At 46.6% G+C, this 19882-nt stretch overlaps 1 protein-coding gene across 1 annotated transcript in view; it reads left to right on the top strand.

Moving 5' to 3' along the window:
• The window catches only part of LOC126527912 (putative phospholipase B-like 2), a 79876-nt gene that overhangs the window by 12167 nt on the left and 47827 nt on the right, over positions 1-19882 (top strand). Inside the window, exons 2-4 of the mRNA XM_050175756.3 lie at positions 328-588; positions 12519-12765; positions 19666-19763. Coding sequence (XP_050031713.3) covers positions 356-588; positions 12519-12765; positions 19666-19763 — 578 coding nt within the window. The 5' untranslated portion in view covers positions 328-355. The remainder of the gene's footprint in view (positions 1-327; positions 589-12518; positions 12766-19665; positions 19764-19882) is intronic.

Genomic DNA, 19882 nt, shown 5'->3' with positions numbered 1-19882 from the left:
CCCAGTTTCCTCAGCATGGAAGACTCATGCTCTACCTCTCAGTCCATGAACAGCACATTAGCCTAAGTTGAAGGGAAAACGGTTAGAGACGCAGGCAGACAGACGGAAGGACGGACGGACGGACGGATGGATGGATGGATCGGACATCCCAAAGTGTGTCAAGGATACTAAAAATGATAATGACATTAGAAAAACATAAACCCTGCATAAGTTCTACAAAAGCACAAAAAAAAACGATTCACGTTTTGATTCATATGGGCGGAGACAACATACAAGATCGAAATATTGGTGTTATTATTTGCTTACCTGTTGTTTCGGCTTGCGCAGGACACCTCTTGTAATATCCGGACGCAGTATGAGGCGCTCAAGAATGGCCACTGCCCTCTTCTTACTACTTTTTTTTCTGGCCGGAATCTTGGTTACGTGTCGAGCGACTGACTGCCAATGGGCTTGGGTCACACTAGAATCAGGAACCAGTCGCCTTCGCATCCACGACGGCAAACCACCGTCGGTTCCTCGTCATGGCGGCTCCTCGACCCTGACTACAGTGGCGTGGGCAAATTTTCAAAACGACATCCCCAAGAGCGGGTGAGTCTGGACTGGTGGTGCACTTGCCGGCTAAAATAATGTATGTATATTTTTTAGGGAATATGAAACCGATATCACTGTATTGCCCCAATGCGTCTGGAATTATGTTCAGAAACATTTCGCCGCACATAGAGTGGCTACACCACTTCCACGTGACAGAAGGAGGTCCGTCGAATCCAACTGAAGCATGCTAGGGAGGCCTTGTTGTTATTGGCGAGGGTAAGACAAAGATGGGACATTACAATGGCATACAAAGGCAAATCTAGCCATCCCTAAACAGGATGAATCTTTCTTCAACTACTAAGCTTTCTCTTAGAAAATCCGCATGGGTTTCTTCTCATCAAAAAGAAGGCGAGGGAAACGGAGAGAATGAGGTGGATGCAAATAATAGAAACAACAAAAGGTTAATGGAGATTTGGAAGAATTAGCAGAAATTAATTACACAGGAAAATATAAGTGACAGAAAACAGGGCATTGCCTTGCTATTTGATGCTCCAGTTTGTTTCCTAACAAAAACATACCGGAGCAATTATTGTCAACAAGCTGAGGCATGTGTCTGCTGTAGCGAAAATCCGGAGCTAACTCAGCGCATCCAAATGCAATACAAACGTACTAACCGATTTCGACCCGTAAGTAGCGTACACCGTCCATAAGCGCTTGTATTTAAAGTGGTCGGAAGTATTAACCGGTCAGCAGTCGAGATAAGCAAGACACGTTTAGAGTATTGGGGGAAAAAAAACAAGGAAGTGATTGATACCATCAGATCCGTTGAAAGCATAGGCAGCGATACAAGGTAGATAAAGAAGTTTTAAGGATAAACGATTAAGCAGGTGTGTACAGAAATGCTAGAAAGAAAAATATGTCTACCATACTTCATTACCTCAAGCAGGCTAGCTTATCATTTGTCAACGCTCATTTTCAAAGGGGATGCCAATAAATCGTCATTATCATTATCATCGGCTTTCTTATCACCGGTTCCCGGCAAAATGCACTGGCGTTCCAGTTACCTTTTAGTAAGCCGCTGTTTATGCACTGAAGCGCAAAAGTAACTGGAACACCAATGCATTTCGATGGACACTGAAAATTAATATCTCGGAACTGGTGATGTCCAGAGAGAGAATTCATTCCAAGTGGACACGCCTTTCGAACTCAGCGGCTATAATTCGTAGATTGAAATATGTGACGTAAATAAATAATTAAAAAGTTAAATCGCGTAATTATGGTAATAATTCAATTGGACATAGTGATTTTTCGTAGAAGTAATGGACGCCTAATAGACTTTATAGAATTGTGCTATCCGCCATAGGTAATATTTTAGAAAAATTGGTGCAGCTAAAAGAAAACTCTTTGTATACGCACACACTGTATCATAGCTGCATATCCAGCCCACATCGGCAATATTAAGCAATGTAGCTGGTTTGGTAGGTTGAGCGGTTAGCAGGACACACAACTCACAAGCAAGCGCTGATGACGAGCCAATGAATAAACTAGACAGAAAATGTGTTGGGTACAGTGATGTTGAACCGTAGGCACACATGTCTGTAGGTAATTTAAGAAAAACGTTGAGAACACAGAGTAAATTAGGGTCGTTGTAACGAGAAGTTCCAAATGTGAATAAAGTGAAGAAAGACAAATATACCCGTGTTCTTAAGGCACTCATTTCACTTTGTGAAGTATGTAGACAGATTGAAAACTTATTAATGAACAACTGTTTAATACACCTGTACATTATCTAGCACAGACAACCTTACGAACTGTTATTTATCAGAGGAACCTAGGGTCCCACATTCCTCCAAATTATACTAAAAGGTATGCAGATGGTAACGTGCTGAAGGACTAAAAGCTATGCGAAGCATTTTGCAGGTAACTGACTAGGGCGTCATCCCTGCGATGGTGCGCTTCAGTCAGCTTTTTGACTCTTTGAATGAGCCTCGAGAAGGCACTCATTGTGGGGCTCCCACATTCTGAGGGTCAGAAGGAGGGTTGGCTTGCCCAAGCTGCTCGAATAATACCAACACCTTCCTCTTCCTGTGCGCCCAGTGCTGTATACGTCTTCCAGCGCTATATCCGTCATCGTCGAGCTGCTCAAGTAAACCTCCCAAGAACGCAAAGTCCAGTGTGACGCACTTTTCTGCGAAGCTCCGGCCTTCTAAGAGCTTCTTTGCGGTCCTCAAAACCCGCGGATCGTCACTCTTAGCCGCTCCTTCAACGCTGCCATTCTGGATTTGGCTGCAGCGTGGTTGTATTCGCACTCCATGAGCGCAACGAAAGAGCTGTCCTCGGTACATGACTAAGCGGCCTGGCAAGTACAAGAAGGGCCGAGAACGTCCGATGAAAGCCTGGGAAGGAACGGGGAAGGGACGCTTTGCTCTCCGGTGATCGGAAATCTACGCGCGTGGGAAACTTGCTCTTAAATTGCTGCACCTACGGAAGCAACCACCACACGGCGTTTCACAGCCGAGTTGATCAAATCTTCTTACGCGCGCCACCTGGCTAGAGCGCAATTAATACGCGAGAATCAGAGGCCAGAGTCAGATCAAGAATCTTCAGCGGCGACGTTGCGGCGAGCACGGCGACATCGCAAACACTTGCCTATGCCCAGCGGCTCAAGTCGGTAGCCTCTGCCAGCTCCCGGCGCATTTTCTGCGGCAAATTGTTTCTTCATCCCCTGGTATTGCCATTACTTTATAATTTCTTTAATTCAATGAGTAAGTACAAATAATTTCCGAAGAACATTTTGTGTGCAAACAAACTGGGACAAAGAAGAGGAGCAACACAAGAACGAGCGCTTTCTAAGCTTGTGTTGCTCCTCTTCTTTGTCCCTATTCGTTTGCGCACACAAAGTTTGTAAAAAAATGAATCTGTTCCAACTAGGCCTGCTCGCAGTTATGCTTCAGTTCAAATAATTTACCGTGTTTTCCTTGGTGTCTTCGTTCGTTGGCTTCTCGTGATATGAAAAATTTGCAGTAAATGAACCATTACCAGTTATAGGTTTTGGTAATATCTAACTGTTGGAAGAAGTGAATCGGGGAAACGTGTAGTGAGGAGACTGGCTATTACTATTTATACGGAGCGGGAGCTTTCCGTTAACAGACTTATGAACAAGTTTTCCAAGTCAGTATTTATTTAGTTTCTGTAATGATAAAATACCCTTAGAGCTGAGCAACAGCGTAGTGAAGGCAGATGAGTGTAATTACATTAGTATATTCAGAACTTTACTTAATATTCTAATCCCGTGGGCTGCCTTCTTTGTTAAAGATGAAACATGTTCATTAACTTTTAGGTGGTTATCTAATATGACGCCAAGAAACACTACATTGTCACTAGGATAAAGTATGCAGGAAGCAAAGGTTGGCGACGGAGGCCTGAGAAAATGACGAAGTTAGATTTTGTAGCAATAATGTGTGGTTTGTTGAGTCAGCACCAGGTTGCAATGTTGGCCGTGTCGTGGTTAACGTTATACGTTACTTAATCGAGGTTTTTGCCTGAGGATAAAATGGTAGTGTCGCCGGCGTAAAGGATACCATCAGATGACCTTAGGCACTGTGAGAGGTCGTTATGTATACTAAAAACAAGAGAAGTCTTAATATAGATTGTTGCGGTGAATGAATGGTAATTCTTGCAAGTGCTAGATATTGACATCGTATATTCTGTCACTCTCAAATAGTTACGCAATAACCGCAGCGCTGGGACAGTTATACATGTAGAGTCTAATTTAGCAATAAATATGTTATGAAAAAGTGAGCTTGTTCATAACACTTGTACATAACTCATAACTTGTTCATATGAACGCTTTAGAAAGAGTAGTAAATAATGCGCCAGCAAAATTTCCAGCGTCAATGGCCTGCCGAATCTTATGTAATAGGAATAATAATGCTAAATCAGTTGAGTATCCCTCCCTAAAGCCAAATTAATTTGTGATAGGAAATGAAATTTAGAGAAATAATTTGATTAGCGTATTACGAATATTTTTTCGACAATTTTACTACAGGACGAAAGTATAGCATGAAGAAAACCAACTGAATTTCACAAAATATGACATTGTTGGAGTGCGTCCCTTTAAAAATTACAATGTATCCTGACATTCAGAGTGGAAGATCAAATCATTGAAGCCTCTACATGACCAAATGACTGTACTTGGTGCCTATATATGCCTTAGTTCCTAGCCTTAGTGCCTAGTATCCACGCCTAAAGATGTGGGGTGGCTTACACGAACATTTAATAACGAAAATAATAACAAATTCAAGGGCCCGTTCTTGTCCGGACTAGGTGTTGTCTACGGAATATTAAAGGACGTGTTCGAAAACTCGCTGTTATTTTCGTTATTAACTGTTCGTGCAAGCCGCCCCTCGTATTTATCCATAAGTCAAATCAATATGGAGGCAACAGTTCAGCATTTTGCTTTCCACTGGGTTTATTGTAAATTCTGTAGCCAAGCTGTATATGGCTAGCCGATTCATCCGTCCATCTGTCGGCCGCCTTTGCGCCGAAAACTACTCCGGCGCAACCCCATGTGCATGCGCGAAAAAAAAGAGAAAAAGAGAGGCACGCCATTAGCGAACACCACCTAGATAGCACAACGCCTGTTTACTCGGATCCATGACGTCACGATACCTGGCCAAGGACATCAAAATCACTGTTGCCTACTCGGCAGCACCAACATTACATTCTATAGCAATGGGACGAGGTAACATGACGTCATGTATCGGAGTGAAAACGCCTTGCGCAATCTATGTGGTGTTTGAGTAGCTACGCCAGTAGTGACGTCATTGCTCTCCGTCGCAGCCGAGCGTGCGCGCAGCAGTTTCTCTCCGGCTCCGAAATTGGTAGAACACGTGCCATGCGTACTCTTTAAGAGCAGGCAGCTTTCGATCAGCAACGCCGCGAGCAGAACCGGGAACGAACTCGTCTACGTCATGCCGATGCTGCAGCCCGGGGTCAAAAACATTGCTTGTGCAGCGGAGCGCAAGCCGCAACTGCGTACTGAGGATCCGGCAGCCTACCAAGCCGTCGTTTAATGAACTGTCCGGATTGACCAAGTGTTAAACACCGGGCTGCACGTTTCAGCTTCGCTGGTTGACCATATGTACGGAGTGCTTGGGGAGATTTTTTAATAATGTTCGTAAAGGTAATTTTGTTGGCACCGACGAGGGAATGCGCGCGTGAAGGCATTTCGAGAGCCACAACATATTGTCGCAATCCAGGAAAGTGTTATTGGGAACCACACTGTAGTATTCTTTCAACTGATTATTGAACAGATGAACAGGTTTTCCTCGGAACAGATAGTAACTTTGCCCAAGTGAGCGGACAGTATGCATTTCGGTGGGAGTGGCATGTTGTCGCTACAAATGCTGTTTAGCGTGGAGATCCAGGCCGCAATTGCTCCCGATGAATGTCTCTTGCAGTAAATGGTGTATTCACCACTAGACAAGCTGATTAGTGCATTACTGCGTAAGCATTCTTTGGCCAGTACCCCAGCAAATCCGCTCCGTAACGTGAAACTTGTACTGGCTGGCATCTGCGGAAAAATCTGCAGTTTAATCATTACGATAATGTACATTAGATGACTGATAGCTTTATGTGCGATAACGTAAAATCTGAATTCCCCAAAATTAAAATTGATCAAGGAGAATAGGCATAGGGTCAGATATATGCATACTATGACTATGAGTTAGACTATGACTAGCATATAAGTATAAGTGGCATTAAATAATATCTCAGCATCTCCAGTCTAACACTTCGTAGCAAAATTTAACTTTCTGTCTTTCACAAGCTGCATTATAGTTTTTTCTCACCTGAGGAACACTATTCTCCTACCACCCAACCACACTTCTCACCGTCTGGTTACCAACATGGGTCTACAACGTCTGCATGGTACCTCTAATGCATTCAACAAATCTTTCTTACCTATTGCTATTGAACTATGAAATGCGCTACCCGACGAGTTAGTAAATAAAAGTGATTCAGATAAATTTAAGAACCTATTGTTATGTTCTTTAAACACGTAACCTACCACCACTTCGCTCTTACCCTAATTTCTAACTTTTTTACTGCTCTGTTGTACTGCCAGTTGTGCTGCCAGTTTTACTGCCGGAGGTGCTATGACTTGTACCTTCTTTTTTTCACGCCCACCGTCTTCGAGGGTGTATACTAAGTTTTGTTTGCGGTTGTATAAGTAAGTTAACCTTTGTATAACAATTACTGTAGTTCTTATTGATGCATTTGCCCCCTCCCTTATATAATACCCTTAAAGCGGCCTTTTTAAGGGACAATAAATTATGATGACAATGATGATGATGATGACGTAGGGTTCCATAGAAAATGCGCCGGGAGCGGGTAATAGAGGTTGACCAACGGAAATATTTGGGTTGGGGCCAACCTAAATTAGTAGGTGGGCCAACCTAAATTTGGCGGTATATGCATACTTGAATATTTGTGGATCGCCAACTAAAATGCGGAGTTCGGCCAACTTGATGCTTGGGGTTGGGCCAACTTCAATTTGGCAGTCTCCTTACACATACTTAGACAACTCAAGTGGAGTTGCAGCATAAATTTAAGAAAAATATGAAGACAGTAGGACGTTTCCATGCGGAACATAACCAATCCTTCCGGAAATACGAGTTGTTGCAGGCCCGCATGCGGGAGGCGTTTCTTGGGTATGTTAGCTAGGACAGGAGCACAAAAACTGTTCAGTGTCTCCAGTCTCAAGCACAGCCAGGAAATTCGTATGTCACGTTTTCGATAACCGTGCAGAGGTATAATGAATGAATGAAACCACGTTTATTCCACATTAAAATGCGTCGAAGACGCTGCGGTGGAAAGAGGAGGGGTGTTATTGGAAAAGGGGAAGGGTAAGGCTGCCTCCGTTTTATTAATGAACGTCCTGGAGGCAGCTAAGTGGGGGCGGCATGTCGCTTGTGGCTGTCGCGGAGCCGATCGCCGACGGGTGGTGCTGCAGGGTCCTGAAGGAACAGCAGCAGTGCTCGCCAGAGTTCGATGGCATGGTCCGGAGACGTGGTATCCGGGCAAGCCCAAGTCCGGAGAGAAGAAAGGGCACGAAGCCTTGGTGGGATGTAGAGGGGGCACTCCCAACAAAGGTGGTTTAGATCAGCACGACATGTGCACATGGAACAGAAGCCACTTATGGGTGGTGGTGTGCCACCCTAGTGGAAACGGTTCAACAAGTGAGGAGTAAGGAGGGTGCTTGTCTGGATTCTCCGAAGCAAGACTGACTCTCGCCGTGTGAATACCTTCGGTGGAAGTGACGGTATAGAGCGAGGATTGCCGACTGCTGCGAGGTAGGCGGCACGTCGTTGTTTGGTCGCATGCTTGTCTGCCACTGGGTCTGCTACCTCAGATGTGGTAGCTAGGAGAGGATAAGGATTATCGGAGGCTCTGGCTAGCGCGGTAGAGAGATGAGCGCACGCCAGTCTATGAGCCTTCTCGTTTCCGGGGATACCGCAGTGCGCAGGGACCCAGTGAATGGTAACATCGTGGCAACATTCGCGGAGCAGGCGTGCCTGGTGCCGGATATTCTGCAGTACGGGATCTGTGTACATAATATTAGCACATGCCCGATGGGCAGCCTGGGAATCTGTGTACACATGATGGTGAACAGGGTCAGTGTGAGATGAAGTTGCGAGGGCCCACTCCAAATAGTCTAGGATGGTCATTAGCTCAGCGCGGGTGCTGGACATTGCTTCTGCTGATATATGATGGTGGCGGTTCTGATTTTCATTTGTCTGGTCGTACCACCCAGTCGCATAACAGGTGTTACTAACGTCGTCTGCAGGCAGTGCAGCGTCCGTGTATACGATGCGTTCAGTGCCTCTTGGCACTGAACGATGCCTCTTGGTACCATCGCGATCTTCAAGGTACCACATCAAGCGTGTGTTGACCATGCTCTCCATTACTTTACAGACACACGAGGTCAAAGAGATCGGATGGAGGTTGGATAAGGTATGTGGTGGTTTACCAGGCTTCGGAATGGGCTTGACCACCGAAAACTTCCAAGTGGAGGGCAGTATCCCGGTATCCCAGACTCTAATAAATTCTTCGAGAAGAGCGTGCTTGTGCTCAAGGGGCAGAGTGCGTAGATGAGCCAAGCCCACCTCATCGACCCCTGGAGCACTACGTACGTTACCACGCTGCAAGGCATGCTCCAGCTCGATCAAGGTGAAGGGGCTGTTAAGTGGTTCATTATCTTCAGAATGTACATCCTTCTGGTATGTGGTGTTAGTGGGGCGAGACGTCTGCAGGAAAAGCAGTTCAGCAGCCTGTTCGGCAAGTTCCTGAGCGCTGAGGCCTTCGCGGAGGGCCACACGAGCCGCGCCGTTGTTGGTCTTGCGCTGGCCGAGAAGAGAGCGCAGGATGGCCCAAACCTTGGAGGTATGAGTCTGTTCATTGATGGATTCGCAAATTCCCATCCAGCGGTCTGACGCGAGCGTAGTCGTATATTCTTCGATCAAACGCTGTATTTTGCGCAACCGTGCTCTTTGGTGAGCAGTGCGACCAGACCACCTGTACTGAGCGAGTATCCGGTGCCTTCTATTCCATAAGGTGAGCAGATGTCTATCAGGCTCTGGGTGGTCAGAGGGAACCCGTAAGCGTTTGGTGGCTCTTCGCTTCGCTACGCACAGCTGTGATACCAGATGGTCAATGTTCTTGGCTGGAGACTGCTGCTGCAGTAACTTGCGGTATTTGTCCCAGTGTGTTATGTGGCTTAGCCGTGTAGTGGCGTGTGACTTCATTTTCGGATTGGCATGGCCTGTGCGAAAGCGTATGAGGATCGGAAAGTGGTCTCTCCCCATGCAATCGTTCAGCACCTCCCATTGAAAAAGCTGCGGACGAGTACTCCAGGTAAGGTCTGGTGATGTGTCTGCTTGGTGAACTGTCTGTCCCAGCCTCGTGTGTGCTTGAGGCATGTTGAGGAGTGTCAGCCCGTTCTCCGAGGTATCTTGCATGATGCGCCGACCGCGCGGGCTGCATTTGTTGTATCCCCAGGCGATGTGCTGAGCGTTAAAGTCCCCGCACAACAATATGGTGTCTTGCGCATAAATTTTCTTAAAGTGGGAAATGAAGGTGAGATCAACGAGTGCCCTAGTTGCCTTATTCCTTGTGTTCTCGGGGAACACGTAGACGCAAAAGATGAGCATTGTACGCTGTGATGAGGCTTCTAACCGGCATCCGACAACGCTAAGAGTAGCGCTGCACCACGGTTGCGTGTCTAATTACACGTGTGTAGTTCCTCGTCGCACGTACAATGCGGTCTTCGTGGGTTCAGCGACTTTTACAGGCGGGGCGTAGCCGTCATAGCCGATTATGCTCAGCACAGGGCCGCTGATTTCTTGAAGGGCAATGACCAAGGGACTGGTGTTGTCTCGCTTGCTGGAGAACCGGGCGATCATGTCAGCCCTCTTGGTGCGAAGAGAACGACAATTCCATTGCAGGACAGTTACCCATGGTGATGAATTTAAAGAGCTAGACATGGTGAGGCAGTGTTGTTTCAGCAGCAATGAAGCTTGGTGGTACCCAAGGCGTATGCATTGCTGGTGCTCCTGCGGTTGTCGGAGAGGTTGTGCCAAAAGGGAGAGTGCCGGAAAGCATGATACGCTCCATGATGGTGTGGACACATGTTTGTATGGCCCTGTTAATAAGCTGTTGGACGCTTTAATGGATGGACTTCTCTATTTGCGCCATACGATTTTCAAGACGCCGCTCGAGATCGTGAAGTGTCGTTGGGGGAGGAAGATATGGATTATCGCTGGGAGGTGTATGCACCGTTGACTGAGCTGGGTCCCTGCGAGTATGCTGCGCTACTCCATCTGAGGGTGGTTGCAGCGCTGTACTATGCTGTACTATTGCTGGAACTGATTGTTAGGTGCGCGTTCGCTTGTCTAACTACATCCGCGAAGGTCGCTTTACCGCTGGCTTCTGACTGGGCTGCTGGGGGTACTGGTGGCCCGGTGTAGAAATTCTGGCACGTTGCCTTTAGCATGGGTCTAGATGAATTTTGTGCAGTTCCGCTCTCGGTAGAGCGGTGCTGACGCCCCTCTGTCTGCCTTTTCCTACGTGGCCTTTGGGCAGCCGGCTTGCGTTCTTGTTCAATTTTCTTGTTGACTTGTCGTCTTTTTGGACAGTTTGTGGCTGTGGCCAAGTGAGAACCACCACAGCTACGGCTCTTAGGTTCTGCGTTCGGGCACTGTGTTCCCGCTTCGTGTTGCCGCAGACCGCATGTAGAGAATCTCGCTGCCAGAGTGTTGGGGCATTGCTCCTTGTAGTGCCAGATCTTGTGACATATGTCACAAACTGCCACTCGTGCACGGTACGGAAAGACACGGATAGTAAATGACCGCAGGCCGACCTTGTAGGGTAGGCTGTTACCTTCAAATGTGACCATGGCAGTACCTTTGTCTCCAAGTGGGCGTGCTTGCAGGATTTTGCACTTGCGGCAATGCAAGGAGTTCATTAGTTCCTCAGAAATCTTATCTCCAGCATTTCTAATAATGCCTCTGATTTGATTACGTCCAATGGCTTCGTATGCTTGAAAGGGCACATCCTGTCCACGGATTGGCAGGGACGCTATTGCGAGAAGTGCGTTGCGCACCTCGGGTTCGGACGCGTCGACAGCAAGCTGATTGCTCTGACTTAAGTCGCGAACCGAGAACTCCGGTATTTGGTCTTCCTTAGAGAGACCGAGATGAGCCAAAATGTGGCGCGTTATGATTTTGTCTAACCGTATGAACTGCTCGTCCATAATGCGGCACGGCTGCTTAGGCCGAAGGATGACGGTGTGTTGATGTTTACGCGTGGCACCTGAGCTCGGCTTCGCCGCGTCCGTCGTGCGGTTCTGCTTTGTGCGTCGAGAACGAACATGTACCCAGTTGTCCTCTTCGTCCTGGCCACTAACGGGAGCAGGAGGCATGCGACGTGCGCCCCTCGCACAGGGGTAATCCCTGGGTATACTCGTGTGCTGTCGTTCGGGCGTCAGCATGAGCGAGCCTCGTGCACGTTTTTCTCCATTCGGCGTGGTGGAAATGACGCGAGCTTGGTAAAAAGTTTTCGCAGACCTGCCTTCAATGCCATGCTGTTCCACTAGGTCCATGAGTGGGGCGAAGGGGTTGGTGTCCGGCAGCAGCAGCACCCTGGAAGGTATAACAGCGGCGACCGAGTTCTTCGTTAAAGTCAGCAGCGCAAACGAGGCAGCCTGGTTGTCCGGAACCTGTGGGTCCATGTCATCGGGCAGTCGTACATCGTTAGGGAGCACGGGCTGCTCCGGCGAGGCCATCAAAGCACGAAACTTGGACGAGCAGCGATGGACGCCGGAGCAGGCTGGGCGGCGGTATCGCTGGCGGGTTCAGATAACAGCGAGCCAGACAGCTGTTACTGCGAGCGGGTGGTGTCGCCGTGATCCTCTGGTTGCGAAGCGTCGATTGATGTAATCCAGCCAAGGGTACATTCTGATTAACGGGTCAAAACCGATGTTGAAAGCGGGAGCCGATCTTATTACATGTTCTTCGATGCTTCTCGCAGAGGTATAAGAAGATCCTGTTTTTATTCGATGCAGCACAGACGCTTTTTCTCGGCCAAACGCCGTGGTTACGTAGGATGCATCATTTTGGCGAGTTGACGAAAATAGCAATTTGGGCGAGTTCGTTTCATAACGTAAAAGCATTGCAAATGGCCGAAGGTAGCGCAGCAATAAATTAAGAGAGCAGTAAATCGAAGGAACTACAAAGTGCCTGTTTGTTGTTTTTGCCATCATCATCCACTTTTATTCCTGCATTTTTGTGGTTTGCACTGCCTTTACGTTATTACTGTCATCAGCACGTCTCAATTGGTTTCGTTTGAGGAAACAGTAGGTACTCTGGTTTGTAACACATTTGATCTGACGTGGTTATTATTGTCTAACGATTCACTGTTTCCTGCAGCTGGTCATACCTGGAAGTGGAATCAAGCCCAAATGTCCCGGATGAAATCCAGGCTTACGCTGCTGGTGCCCTGGAAGCGCACCTAACCCGCAAGCTCATCGATGCCCAGTGGGAAAATGTATTTGCTCACTACTGCGAGAACCAGACCAAATTTTGCGCAAAACTGTATGATTTCGTCCAGAAGAACCTCGAATACTCAAGGCGGAGCGAGAAGCGTCTGAGAGCCGTCGATCCATACTGGAATTTGGTAGGCGCTTTGTGATATCTTAAGCAAAAGTGCGCCTGTAATTTAAGATGCATGCAAACTTATACCAATTATTTATGGGCACTGCAAAGTCCTTTGAACTAAGGAGCATCTACTAGAAAGGCATGTGCACAAGGTGACATACGACAACGAAGTCTGTCCTTTCTGGTAAGGGTCCCTTACTAAAAAGGAAATATTCGAGCTACTTTCTGCGCGTAAATTCTCGTAAAGCCTCGTGCCCTTCATTAAGAACAAAAACGCTGTCGAAATATTTTGTAGCCCTAGTGTCAATTTAATTGCTGCCAAGAATGTTTATTAGAGTTAGCAAACGCCTAATGTGTTTCGAATTGAACATTTATTACAGCCATATTTCCAAACGTATGCAGCTGGTCCTGTCGCAAATGTCGCCACTGTTGCATCACCGAACTCGCCGTAGTTGCCTTGGGCGATTTTCGTCCACGTGTTTTTCCAGCCATTCAAGATTGTTTGTTTCGTCGGTGCAGCGTTACAGTGAACAGGAACGTATGGTGGGTGATGTGCCAACCAACGCGGGCCGCTCATTATCGTGCGTAATCTACGAAGTAAGGCTCGTAGCGACAACGACGTTGTCGCTAACTGTCGAATGCTTCTAGCAAAGACAGCTCTACCCACGGCCGGTGTACAGCGCGTGTGTACTCAGACGCCCGGGACGCGTTCACGACTGGCCGCACTCCTCCATTAGCAGCGTGTCTGCTCAAAAGTATTATCGCGCTCATTGTCTATTGCTGTGGAACGAAATTTTAATTTTGCTGCTAAGCAAATAAACACCGCACTTATAAAACGAATACGCGAATTGTGGTGCTCTGGCAGTCGTTTCGTGCAACATGCTGACTGTTCGTTGCGATTTATACTTATGTTTTGTTTAGCCATGTCCAGATGCACCGTTCTTTAACCTTTTGTCAATTTCCTTGAAAGTGAGCAGTACATTCTCTTTAGTAGGGCGCTTTCTAAAAAATATAAATGAGACGGCGCCTTATTTGGTGTATCCCTGTCAGTTTAATTTTACTATCCATTCAGCAAGCAATGATTATTCACAGATGGAATGGATACGAAGTTCCCAAAATCAAAAACTGCAACGGGGCCCTCAGTTGAATAAAATTGTATACAAGATGTGTGTTATTGCAGAAAAATAAAAAAAGTCGGCACATCGCACACCCTGTGGGAATCGATGTTATGCGAAGCAGTGGGTAGAAACGACCATGAGAGCATCAGGACGTAGGCGGCTCTTTCATGACCTACACGACAGGCATGGCCTGGAATTCTTCTTATGGGTTATCATTTACGTTGGTCGTACACTCGTGTCACACTATGCCAATTTTGGTACATACCGACTTAATGAAACGACCATGAGAGCACCAAGACACAGACGCGTGTTTCATGACCTACGCGAAACCCATGTCATGACCTATTCTTTATGTTCGTCATGCACTCTTTTGTCATGCCACGCCAGTTTTGGTACACACCAAGACGTAGGCGGCTGCTTCATGACCTAAATGACACGCATGTCATGACGGTCATGTCATGACCTACCATTGAGGTTCTTCCTACACTCTTGTCGTACTGTGCCAATTTTGGTACATACCAAAACGCACGCGGCTCTTTGATGACCTACATGAGACGCATGCCATGACCTATAATTTATGTTCTTCATACACTCGTGTCATACTATGCCAATTTTGGTACATGCCAAGTTAACGAAACGACCGTGAGAGCGCCAAGGCGTAGGCGGCTAGACAGACAGACAGAGAGATACTGTCAAAGTGGGGAAATGTCCGCCAACAAGTGGTTCGCAAAAAAATATGTAGAAGGAAGAGAGATGAACGCACGAAATCGAATACATTGGTAAGTGACAATAAGCAAAGAAGTACATATATCAAAAAGCTTAACTATGCAGCAAAACATAATATCGGGCATGATACTATCCAGAAAAAAAAAACATTTCAATTGATGTATGGAATGCATTCAAAGATGACGAGTGTTTAAGCGAATGTGGTAGGTCATTACATATATTTAAGAAAACCCGCGAAACCCCTTCTCTTATTAAGGAATCCTTCGACGCAAAGCAAAGCTGTTTCCTTCAAATGAATTCAGTTCACCTGAGTGTAACCGATATTAGACGCCTTATTTATCTTTGAAGCTCCCGTTGCACTGTAAGTGACAGCAAAAGAAAAGTTGGCTTCGTGTTCTATTGCCGGGAGTTAAAGGTCAACAAATACCGTCACAGTAAATTCACAGGACTTGAACTACGTTTTCGCGAACATTTCTTCTTGATCGCGAGTGCGTGAGCGCTATTTAAGCTATATTGTAGCGGCTAGAATCGCGTGCCGCCACCCTTGCATGAAACTTAGCAGGCTGTTTTAAGTCAATTTAAAGACTTAAAAAGTTAAAGGCGAAGTAAACTTTAGACGGAAATTACTTTTCTTTTGGAATAAAGGAAACTAAAATTCTAGTTAACAAAAAAAGAACAACCATCTTAAACCATATCTAACCCAACACAATCGTTTCTGGTTGTTACGGTGAAGTAACGGCAGCGTTTCATTTGGGACAGTCAGCATGATCCTGCCTAAAAGGGTGTGTACGCGAGCTAGTTTGTATGAATCCATCGGTAGAAAAACAGCGTGAAATATCCACGGGCTTGAGACAGTGGACACGCACAAGGAAACACGGAAAATGAAAAAGTTGAGCGCTTGTCCTGTGCTCATGTCTTGTGTGTGTTTATTTTGCGCTGTTCTTTTTTTTTTATTTCACCGGTGATTCTACGCAATGAATTTCAGCCTTCGTGCACCATTGGGACCGTTACACTTAGTAGAGCGAAGACAGTCTTCAGTATTTGTTTACTCTGAAAGACGGCAAACCATAGAGAATAATGACATATTGCATGACAACTACTCCCATTAAAAGCGCTCCAATAATGGGAAATATCTAGTAGTAGTTACAGACTCATATATAAAATTTAATTTGCATGCGCGCCGTGTTGTTAAAGAAACATCTTGCATGCTACACGTTCTTCGCAAGCGTCGACGCTACTTTTTTCGCCAGAATCACTTATTATTCTTTCTGATGTGCCAACTCGCCAGCAAATGGCTCTTCCCGTAATAACACATCAATATATATATATATATATATATATATATATATATATATTAGAAGGGAGGATTCGTTGCAATAGTTCAGCGTACTAAATGTGCATGTGCACAATGTAGTTAGTTATGATGCATGATGGTTTGTATTATATTGACACGTGTACTTGTTTGTCTTTATCGGGCGACACGTTCTCTCGTAGAAACTCGGTAAGGGCTCTGCCGGAGTGGTTGAGCGCACTCTTCGGTTATTCTGCGATGCATTGCAACTGGTGTTTGTCGAATCCTCGATGAGGTCGAAAAGCAGTCTTTGTATCGTCGGAGAAGAATTCTGATCTGTTGCTACTTACTCATAGGAAAACTTGGATTTACGTCGAAGTCTGGTTAGGGGACTATGCTCATCGGGGTAGATGCGGCAGAATCCGAGAGGACAAAGGCATCGCTGGTTTCCACAATTTCCTCGATGTACGCGATTTTCGTACAATTGTTGACGTGCTTGAACTCTTGGCTGAAGTTGGTTAGCATAACTTCCGCTTTCCCTCCGTGGAGTCGAGCGATCGCTCTTGCGACGCAAATTTCACGGTCGTGCAGTAGATGTTGGTCGCCCTCGATGACGCCTTCTACGTCAGCAGGTGTTTCGGTGCCGCGGAAATAGTAATGGTGGAGCGCGGCGGGATGCTCACTTGATCTTCGAGCGCACTCAAGGCGTGGTTACTACGAGAGGTCTCCGGCGGTATCGCTTGATCTTCCGAAGCGTTATCGATTTTGACTTCAGGTCTATGATTGCGCCGTGTTGGTTCAGGAAGTCCATGCTGAGAATGACGTCTCATGAACACTGTTGGAGGATAACGAAGGTGGCAGGGTAAGCCCGGTCATGAACGGTAATTCTTGCTGTGCAGATTCCAGTCGGCGTAATGAGGTGTCCTCCAGCAGTTCGAATTTGAGGGCCTTCCCATGAAGTTTTAACTTTTTTCAAGTCGGCGGCCATGTGTCCACTCATTACGGAGTAATCGGCCCCTGTGTCCACTAAGGCGGTAACTGCGTGACCGTCGAGAAGCACGTCGAGGTCGGTGGTTCTTTGTCTCGCGTTGCAGTTTGGTCTCGGCGTCGGATGACGGCTGCGTCGTGTTGAACTGAAGCTGGAACGTCGCGTCGTCAAGTCGTCTTTCGTCGGTGTAGTCTTGGCTTCCTGACTTCGTCGGGACGGTGGCGTGTCGTTATTATGTCATCGAGATGGTCTCTTCGTCGTCTTCGTCGGCGGCGGAGCATCTTCGTCAGTTCGACGAACAGCAACCGCACCTCCATCGGTTGCTGCTTTCTGTTTTCCGGATATGGGCTCGCAGACCGGCCCCGGGCTGGGCTAGTGTATGGTCGGCGCTGCGGCTACAGGTAGCGGCCTGGTGACGGTGACCGGGACGGCCGTCGAGGGCTCCACTGAGTAGCGGCGAGGTAGTCGGCGATGTCACGAGGGCGTTCACCTACCCGAGGGCGCGGTGCGTTGACGGCGAACCCTTGCAATCCCAGGTCGCGGTATGGGCGTCGGCGGTACACATGGCTGGCTTCGCCACAGTGGTAGCAGAGTGAGCAGTGGTCAGGAGTGCGCCAAACGTATGTCTTCCTCGGGTAGCTGAGCTGGGCGATGGGTGGGCGTGCTGGCGGCGGCGGCGGTGGTCGACGGAATTGCGGCGTTACAGGGCCCTGGCGCGGTCGAAGAGGGGAACCTGAAGTGGTCCACGTGGTGTGTCTTAAACCATTTTACGGATGCTGACGAACTTCCTTATTTTGTTGTTGTTCTCTTTGCTATGGGTGTTTTCCTTTATTACTTTGGTTGGCAGCATCGGGTCGATGCTTCTTGAGAGGGGATATTGACACGTGTACTTGTCTTTATCGGGCGACATGTTTCACCGCCTAACAAATGTTATCACACAGCGCAGGACGCGCCTACCTGTATCGGAAGTTTCTGGAATGTTATCGATGCTTCCATCCGCTGTCTGTGACCGAACCTTGTGTAATCTGATCGCATGTGTGCGCGACGCGAATAATGTAGAACTTTGTGGAAAGCACGCTGGTCCCAGGGATTACTCTGGAACATTCGACGACTGATGTGTAAAAGCCGACGCGCTTGACCCGTTGATCAGATTTTCGACCATCGCCGACTATGTTCGCCGCTGTCGCGGTTCTTTCAGTGAGGCTGTTTTCAGGGCACAAGTTCGCCCAATAAAACGCTAGTTTCGTTAATCACAGTATTGCGACTGTGTTCTTTATACGTCACTACCACGTTACAATATATGCGTCGGAAGACGTAATGCGCTCAGGGAGGGGTCCCCATGTTTGGTTTACGTCAATTTATGTTTTGAATTTTTTCAGTTGGCGAGTATACGTTTATTCAGCCATGTTCTTTCCTCGCCAGATGAGTTTTAGTCAAACCCTAGACTTCATTACCTGCATGATATACAAAGTATACAGGGTGCTTCTTTTTAGCTGCACCAAATTTTTTAAAGATTGCCTATGGCTGATAGCGCAATTCTAAATATTGATCGAAATTACTCGATAAATCGGCCATTAATTCAAAAAGAAATCAAACTGTTCGATTCAATAAATAAAATAATTATGGTAAATAAATTTTCAGTTATTTACTTTTCACCACATATATCAAACTACAATTTATAGCCGCTGAGTTCGCACGGCGTATCGACTTGAAACGAATTCCATGGAGAGCACCAGTTCTTAGATAATAATCTTCGAAGTGTCCGACGAAATCCATTGCCATTCAAGTTACATATTAAAGAAACCGCTGGTTTATGCCATTTCACAATTTTTTGGGGTCCTGTAGAGTGTCTATTGTGCATTTTATTGTTCACGGCAGTACACAGTAAACCTAAAACTTCAAACTTGAATCCCGGCGCATTAATGCCACAGCTTGGACAACACACGGGTGGTTGTAAGTTTCACCCGCCAGCTACATGCACGGTCTGCACAAGATCAACTTCCACTGAAGACTTCGCCAGGATCGGATTAAAAAGAAAATCTGCATCATCCATCCTGATGCAGCAGCTGGAATGATATGAACACGTTTTGTAGAATCTATTACACGGAATTTGTGTGTATTTCTTCTAATAAGTCTAATTTAAATTCTGAAGTAGTATATGCTCCATTGTGTATATTGGACGATTTTTTTCTCAAAGGTCCCCGTTTGGGCCATATAAGCGCAAGGCGATGTTGTTTAGGCAAATTTGGTTGTAACATAAAATTTTCCTGACACTAAGGTCGGCACGCCCCCACTTTGTTACACCGACACTCGTTAACCGACAATAAGCAGGGTGCTGGCATCGAGGCCGTCAGAAAGAGGCCAGAGAATAAGTGTGATACGGTGAAGGCGAGAGATTGTCAGCGAAAATGTTACAAGAGCAACGAAAAGTAAAAACGACACAATCATAGTGAAGTGGGCCAAGAGGCGCTGCTGCTGTGAAAGTCACGCATGCAGATTGAAATGCTCCCAAAACAATTCTTAGGAAGTAAGTGCCCTGATTTTACTCGAGACTAAGAAAGTTCTTTCTGCAGAATATCCAGTGATCACGTTTCTACGTTCACTTCATGGCACTATTGTGGACATGACCGGGTTAATTAAACAAGCACCAGCAGACGCTGGTGCTTCTTCAGTTACGCTCCCAGATGCCTAAATAGTGCGAGTTCCTTACGGAACCTCAGAATCTATATTGGATATAATGTTCTCATAGAGTTCCGTCAAAATAAAAGGTTTATGTTCTTTTCTCTCATTTGACAGGTACACATCCAAATGAAGCAAATTCTTGGTTTGAGTGACGCCTTCGATAACCTGCCTCTTGACGCATCCAGGGAGGTCACAAATGTCACCAGAGCGTTGTAAGCCCTTCCATCATTGCAACTAGCGTAATAATTTAGGTGAGAAAAAATATTTCTGACCTGACTGCTACCTCCTTCGCCCCCAATGTACTCACGCAAGCGAAAACAAAAAGTGGTAT

This window comes from Dermacentor andersoni, chromosome 9, assembly GCF_023375885.2.
Source record: "Dermacentor andersoni chromosome 9, qqDerAnde1_hic_scaffold, whole genome shotgun sequence".
Classification (NCBI taxonomy): Eukaryota; Metazoa; Arthropoda; class Arachnida; order Ixodida; family Ixodidae; genus Dermacentor; species Dermacentor andersoni.
The sequence above is the reverse complement of the archived record's forward strand: the minus strand, read 5'-3'. Positions and strand labels throughout refer to the sequence as shown.